At 40.6% G+C, this 8,340-nt stretch overlaps 1 protein-coding gene across 1 annotated transcript in view; it reads left to right on the top strand.

Annotated features, from left to right (window-relative positions):
- Positions 1-8,340, top strand: part of MTO1 (mitochondrial tRNA translation optimization 1) — a 30,642-nt gene that overhangs the window by 10,419 nt on the left and 11,883 nt on the right. The window contains exon 10 of the mRNA XM_004696305.2: positions 6,571-6,689. Coding sequence (XP_004696362.1) covers positions 6,571-6,689 — 119 coding nt within the window. The remainder of the gene's footprint in view (positions 1-6,570; positions 6,690-8,340) is intronic.

Here is an 8,340-nt window from a genome sequence, read left to right as displayed (position 1 = left end):
AAAAAAAAACGCAAAAAGGAAATGATTAGGTTTTAGAAATGAAGCAATTAGTTGAACAGTGAATGTATCTTTGAAGTTCTTGGCACTCAAATATCAAAGTAAAATGTGTTATTCTCTGATAAAATTATGCTGATTCTTCATAACGGACGGAAGTTCTGTTGATGTTAGATTACTTTAGAAGAGTGTTACACTTTTCTTGTGTTAGGTCATTTGAATAATCAAATATTATAATAGCTATGTTGCAGAAGTGCAGGGCTTATAAATTTTGATTTTCTCATGTTCTAGCTAAAAGTTTAGCAATGGCATTTCAAAGGGAAACCGGGCATTCAATGCTGGATCTGTTTATAAATGAAATACTTACCCTCAAAGGGATAGTGCCTCTCTCTGGGGGCATGTAAATGCTTCATCTTAAACTGAGTTCTCAGTGAGAAACTTCAGTAACGGGTTGTGAAATAATACCCCCCAAATTAATTTTTTCCTTTACATAAATTAGATTGAGAGATGCAGTATTCACCTTTCTTAGAGAATGCTGAATTGATTAATTTAGCAGATGTAAAAAAAAAAAAATTTAGCAGGTGTTTTGGGTGCCTGCAGGGCACTACCAGTGTGTTTGGTATTGGGATATAGTGTGGTATAAAACTGCACAGTCCTGCCCTCATGAAGGATCTCGGCCTTACAAGTACGTACATGTTTGTTGATGGCAGCAGAAGGAAAGTGGAGGGCTCTGTGAGCATAACTGGGTGGGGAGGAGGATTGTTAGGGTGTGAGGGAGAATTCAGAGGAAGTGGCTTTGCGAAGTAGAAAGTTTTCTGAATCCATAGAGAACAGTAGACTAGTCGTGTGGATACCGCAATGGATTTTGACATATAAATATTTTGGCGCTCACCTCAAGTAACAGAACAGCCCCAGCAACTAAGAAGTCCCGTCTTGCCCCCTTCAAGTTACTAGTGAACACTCAAGGTAAACTTTATGTCAACTACATAGTTTAGTGACATTTAACACTGATCATTTAAGATGAGACCTGCAAACAGTAAATTGGATTAATCTGTCAAAAAGTGAAAGGAAAACCATTCCAAGCAGAAAGGACAGTCTTTACAAATCTGGAAAAGAAGAAGTAAAGTCGTATTGGATTACAGGCCATGTTAAGGATTTTGCCATGTATTTTTTTTTTAATTAAGATATCCATTTTATTGGGGGCTCTTAAAATTCTTATGTTGCCATCATCTTTTTTTTCTTCAATTATTTTATTGGGGGCTCATAAAGCTCTTTTCAAAATACATCCACCGATCCATCCATTGTGTCAAGCACATTTGTACATTTGTTGCCATCATCATTTGTTTTGTTTTGTTTTTTAATCATTTTATTAGGGGCTCATACAACTCTTATCACAATCCATACACACATCAATTGTGTAAAGCGCATTTGTACATTCATTGCCCTCATCATTCTCAAAACATTTCCTCTCCACTTAAGCCCCCAGCATTAGGTCCTCATTTTTCCCCTCTCTCCCCGCTCCCCACCTCCCTCATGAGCCCTTGATAATTTATAAATTGTTATTTTATCATATCTTGCCCTGTCCGACGTCTCCCTTCACCCACTTTTCTGTTGTCCATCCCCCAGGGAGGAGGTCACAAATAGTTCCTTGTAATCGGTTCCCTCTTTCCTACCCACTCTCCCTCTACCCTCCCTGTTTCGCCACTCACACCACTGGTCCTGTAGGGCTCATCTGCCTGAATTCCCTGTATTTTCATTTCCTATCTGTTCCAGTGTACATCCTCTGGTCTAGCCAGACTTGCAAGGTCGAATTCAAGTCATGGTAGTGGGAGCGGGCAGGAAACATTTAGGAACTAGAGGAAAGTTGTATTTTTCATCGTTGTTACATTGCACCCTGACTGGCTCATCTCCTCCCCGAGAACCCTCTGCAAGGGGATCTCCAGTGGCCTACTAATGGGCTTTGGGTCTCCACTCCACACTCCCCCCATCATTCACTATGGTAAGATTTTTTTGTTCTGATGATGCCTTATACCTGATCCCTTCGACACCTTGTGATTGCATAGGCTGGTGTGCTTCTTCCTTGTGGGCTTTGTTGCTTCTGAGCTTGATGGCCGCTTGATTACCTTCAAGCCTTTAAGACCCCAGACACTATACTCTTTGATAGCCGGGCACCATCAGCTTTCTTCGCCACATTTGCTTATACACCAATTTGTCTTCAGTGATCTGTTTGACACCTCGTGATCACACAGGCTGATATGTTCTTTTTCAAAACATTTTCTTTCTACTTGAGCCCTTGGTATCAGCTCCTCATTTTTTTTACCCTCCCTCCCACACCCTTGATAATTTATAAATTAGTATTTTTTCATACAGCAATTGTATCAAACATATTTGTACATATGTTGCCATCATCATTTTCAAAACATTTTCTTTCTGCTTGAGCCTTTGGTATCAGTTCCTCTTTTTTCCCTCCCTCCCCCACCTCCTATCCTCCAGGACCCCTGATAAATTATAAATTATTATTATTTTCATGTATTACACCATCGTTGTCTCCTTTCACCCACATCTCTCTTGTTCCTCCCCCTGGTGGGGTGGGGTTGCAATTTACCTTAAATGGATATGCTTAACAATTTAAGTTGATTTTAACAAGAACATTCCTAAGGAATTGTCACAATTTTTTTAATTGTTATGGTGAAAAAATACATAATTTTCAATTTTACCATTTAACTTTTAGCATTAATAATTCTAAAATAAGTAGAATCCATCTTTGAGGATGCAATTATTTTTGTATCAAAATACTTTTTAGGTACATTTTATTTTATCTTAAAGAGCTACATTGTGGAAAATCCCAAACAAAACAAACCCACTGCCATAGAATCTGTTTGGACTCGTAGCAACCCACCATATGATTCCGAAGATCGAATTCTTTGTGGGAGAGAGTCTCATGGGTTTGAACCTCCAACTTTGTGGTGCTTACCTGATGGAGGGGGTAATGTAGTCTCACGTGGGGAGGGTTTGAAGAAGCTACAAAATACTAAAGGGTAGGGAAAGTAAAATGACTCATCAGTGCTGTAGAAGACACCTGTGCTTTCACAGTCTCTCTTTGAGACTAGCGGTCCTCAACATTCAACCATTTCAAGAGGAAGCTTATGATAAAGAACCAGTGCTGAAGGGAGAAGTCAAGTTGCACTGAAGACAGTAGCAAACGACAAAGCCCTGGGAGTTGAGGCTATCAACTGAAATATTTCAACAGGCTAATGAGCCTTGGAAGCAGTCACTGCTTTGTGCTAGGCATGTGGAAGACAGCTAGCTACCTAGCCATCTGACTGGAAAATATCCATATTTGTGCCCATTCCAAAAAAGAAAGTCTATTTTAACAAGAAAATATCTAAGGAGTTGTCTTAATGTGAAATGTGGAAATATTTTGAACACTATCGTTAATATCACACACAAGTAACATTTTCCTGAAAATAGTTCAAAAATGGTTGCAGCAGTACATTGACAAGGAGCTGCCAGAAATTCAAGCCAGGTTCAGATGAGGCTATCATGGTTGATGTCAGATAGGTCTTGGTTCTAAGCAGAGAATGCCAGAAAGATGTTTGCTTGGGTTTCCTTGACCGTGCAGAGGCATCCGAGTGTGTGGATCATAACATAGATAACATTGAAAAGAATGGGAACCCAGAACACTTCATTGTGTTCATGCAGAACCTATACCTGGACCAAGAGGTTGTTATTCTAACGGAACAAGGGAATGCTGCTTGATCAGAGATGTTGTGTATCAAGAGTTACATCTTTTTACCATACGCCTTCAATCTGTATATTGAGCAAATAGTCCAAGAAGATAGACTATTTGAAAAACAACTCGGCATCAGGATTGGAGGAAGGCTTATTAACAACGTGCAATAATGAGATGACACAACCCTCTGGCTAAAAGCAAGGCAGATTTGATGAATATCAATGACCAAGCCTTTGGTTTGGATTACAACTCAATGTAAAGAAAGCAAAATTCTGCACCACTGGGCCACTAAACAACATTATGATTGAAGAGATTGAAGCTGTCAGGGATTTTATTTTCCTTAGGTTTGCAAATCAATGCCTGTGGAAATCACGGTCAAGAAATCAAATGTGTTGGGCAAATCTGTTGCAGAAAACCTCTTAAAAGTGTTGAGCAGGGATGTCACTTTGAGGGCAGAGGTGGCCAGGCCGTGGTATTTTCAATCAACTCCTATGCATATGAAAGTTTGACCTTGACTAAGAAAGACTGGAAGAATCCACGAATTGGTGTTAGCAAAGTTGATTGAAAAGACAAGGACTGCCTGAGAAGGGACCTACTCTGCCTTGGAAAAGGACAGCCAGAATGCTCCTGAGAAGGGAGGGAGGGCAATGAGACCTGCCTCACTGATGGGAGTCCGGTTATCAGGGGAAACCAGGCCCTGGAAAAGGACATGCTTGGTAATGTGAAAAAGAAGACAATGCTCAACAAGCGCGATGAGCAGGTGGCTGCAACAGTGAGTCCAAACAACCACCTGTTGAGGCTGGCCCGGCCTGTGCTGCTGTACAGGAGGTTCCTCTGAGCTGGAACCCAGCAGCCCTCCGCAGCGTGTGCTTGCCGCTTGTCCTGATAGTGAAATCTCAGACTCCTGATTGGAACGCATCACAGGACTTTTATTTTCTCTGGAATAAAAGTTGCCTAGAAAATAGGGATTATAATTACTCTCTGGCTCCCATTGAGTTCTTCTGAATTTTCTAATATTTACAGGGCAGGGTATAAACCAAGAAGTTTAGTAATGTACCTTTTTTCCAGACATATGTAATTGGAATGGTTTCATCTTGTTGGAGCTATAGCAAAGAAACCTCTGCTCAAACTCAGCTAAGTCAAGTCATCGGCTTGACTCAAAGAGCCCTCTTCAGCATTTTGATTTTTGGTCCTGTGTTTTTCACTCCAGTTTTATAATTCTCAGTCTAAAGGTTATTGATACTGAGCATTTTTGTTTTCCTCCAGCGATACCTCCCTAAGAACCTTGCATAATCCACAATCTGTATAATTTTACCAATGATTTTTCCCATTTGAAAAATGTAAACTAGCTAGGGTTTGATGGTTGAGCTCAGAGGGTGTACATTTACAATCATTGTAGCTTAGAGCCACATTACTATGACTTTGACCTTGATCTTAAACCTGTGTCTCCAGTATTTTTTTACTTTATTTTTTAACCTTCATCATAGCCTTGTGATTGTTCTTGTGAACTTCAAGTTATACCCATTCTGCTGTTGCTCTTTGTGTTCTCTAATCTTGATCCTTAACTAGCAGCCTTGTTGGCTTTCATCATGATTTTATCTTTTCCAGCTTCTGTTCCCAAGTTTCCGTTTTGTTTCCCAACAGTTTTATTGGTGCATAATGTACATACCAAACAGTTGAGTATTGAATCGCTCAGTCCTCTCAAGGGAACTTGTACAATCACCGCCACATCCATCTTAGAGCATCTCCCTTCCCCCATGGTTCTATGGCCTTCCATATGAGATGTGTAATCAGTTCTAGTGTTCCCTCCCCCCTCCCACCCTAAGTTTTCATTTTTATAGAGCTTTGCCAAAACACTAGCCACTGCAGTTATAGAATATGAACACCTTTTTATAGTAAAAAGTTAACTTAGTAGATACTCAGATCAGAACATTTCATTCATATTTTGTGTTCTCAAATATTGTACTATTTCTATTTTATAGTATTGATATTTGTATTGGATATGAGTAACGTGAATGGAAGGAGTTCTGGTTGTATAATGATTAAGCACTGAGCCTATTATATGGAAGGTCAGTGGTTCAAACCCTCCAACTGCTTCTCTGGGGGAAAGGTGGCAGTCAGCTTCCGAAAATATTTACAACGTTGGAAACCCTATGAGATAGTTCTGTGTCCTTCAGGGTCACCATGAGTTGGAGCTTGATGTCAATGGATTTGGTATGGCTTTTACCATGCATCGAAGGTTTTTATGGGAGAGGAAAGAAAGGTTTGTTTTCTAGAAACTTAAAACAATGATCCTTTATTCTTGCATTGGGAGTTCATCAAAGCACGAGATCTCTTCAACTAATTCCCAGCATGCAAAAGGACCGGAAGCATATCCCTTATTCTTGCTATTAGAGGATATTCTGTCCTGAGAAGACTAGGAATACACATGGATTATACCCCTCACACCTATACTAACCATTTACCGCTAATGATATGGGCAGGGAACTTGGGAGAGTCATCTTACTGAAGTCTTGTGTTGCAGGTGCCACTACATTTGGTCACTGCACTTAAAAGACCTCAGTGAGATGAACTGACACCATGGCTGCAGCAGTGGGCTCAGGCATAGGAACAATGTTAAGGTGGCGCAGGGCTGTGCAGTGTTTCCTTCTGTTGTGCCAGGTGCTGGGGGGCGGAATGGATTTGATGGCGCCTAACAGCTATAGCAACAGCTGAAAAGGACTCGGGAGTATCTCTTGATGTTACGTACCTTGAAATGTGGCACTACTTGTAAGGAATTTTGTTCTTAATCTTCTTTTTATGTTATGGACCCTTCGGTTTCTGAAACTTCTTTTTATTTTCAGAGCTCTAGATGTTTTGAAATATGAGGAAGTTGATATGGAGTTACTGGCGCAGGCTGTTCCAGAGCCCTTGAAGAAGTACACCGAATGTAGAGAACTAGCCGAAAGACTGAAAATAGAAGGTAGAAAAGAAGCTTTGCCTTGCCTGTGTTCTCTTTCTCGTTTGTACAAATCGTGAATGGACAGCAGATTAGTTTGGAGCTGTAGGCCTAACCCCCAGAACTGAGCTGGCTCTGCCTCATAGAAAACCCTCTGTAGGGTTCGGAGCCTGTAAATCTTCTGCTGCTGCTTTCTCCCGCAGGGCAGTTTCTGGGTTTGCACCACCAACAGTGAGATTGGCAGCCCAACGCCTAATCCACAGTGCCACTGGCACAGTTATTACAGTAGGACCAGCATAATCTTAGACTCAACGTGCCCTCACTGGACTGGCATCATTGTAACACCTGGGAGTTTGTTCAAAATGCAGAATTGCAGGCCCAACTCCAGACCACTGAAAGAGAATCTGCATCTTAAAAGAGTCCCGTGTCGTCGCAGGTGCTGTTGGAACGGTTGTCTTTTTTTTTTTCCTTCAATCTTTATTTTTTTCCCCTTGAGCTTCCTTTTACATTTCCCCATCGAATGCTCTCATAATGAGAAACAGCCCCTTTGGCTTGAAAATATATATGGGAATACTCTTTCTCTGATATCTATTTATTTTATGTATGTCAGCTCTAGAGGCTGCCTCCACATAGTACCACAGCACAGGAGGAGCTCTCTGACGGTTGATGTTTTCTGTGTTTTCACTGTTTTTAAAAGAAAAAAACTTTTGTGGTAAAAATACATATATAACAACTTGCCATTTTAACTTCCTTTAAGTGATAGTCATTGCAATTTTATTATTCTTTAATATTATTCAAAAATATAGATATGTATTATACCATAATACTATTTCCAAAACTTTTTCGCTACTCCATACAGAAACTGATACCCATTAAGCATTAACTACCTGGTCCTCTGCCCCTTTAGTGCCTGATAGCTACTATTATTCTTTCTATAGGCCTATTAGAGCTATTTCATGTAAGTGAGATCATACACTATTTGTTCTTTTTTTTTTATACACTATTTGTTCTTTTGTGTTTGAGTTATTTTACATCAGTACAGTGTTTCCAGGTTCGTGTATCTTATAGTGTGAATCAGGTTTTCTGTTTCTCTTCAGGGCTGAATAATATTTCATTGAATGTGTATACCAGTTTGTTTATCTATTGAGAGTAGTCAGCGGTGATTTTCAAACTGCTGCTCTTGTGGTTGGCGGCTCGACTTAGAACCCACAGAGCCACCAGACTGGCATCAGCCCACTTCTGCCTCGATATCCATCCTTAGTTGTCCATTCCCCTTTTGACAACTCCTACTTTTCCTAGATCCATACTTCATCTCCTCCACATTCCTATTATTAGTGGATCTTTGTAGCAGTTTCTTTATATCAGCTCCACTTTGAGAAGGCAGCTCTTCCCTCAGCCGATCTTCCAACCCAAGGGGCTCACCTTCCTGCTCTGGCACCGTAGCAGACAACAGGCACAGCTCCCCATCTGCTGTTCAGTGCCTTACAACAACTGGTCTGCGCTTTTTCTAGAGCTTCAGCTGAAACCAGTTCACCACAGGTGACCCCATTGAAAGACCAATGACCTAACTCCAGAATCACAGCAACACACAAACCACCACAGTACGAGAAACGATGAATGGTGAACGGGCTTTTAATCTTGATGAAATCTAATTGATCTCTTTTTCTTTTTTTTT

Source organism: Echinops telfairi, unplaced genomic scaffold, assembly GCF_000313985.2.
Source record: "Echinops telfairi isolate 266 unplaced genomic scaffold, ASM31398v2 ScPeMD7_3533;HRSCAF=4204_0, whole genome shotgun sequence".
Lineage (NCBI taxonomy): Eukaryota > Metazoa > Chordata > Mammalia > Afrosoricida > Tenrecidae > Echinops > Echinops telfairi.
The sequence above is the reverse complement of the archived record's forward strand: the minus strand, read 5'-3'. Positions and strand labels throughout refer to the sequence as shown.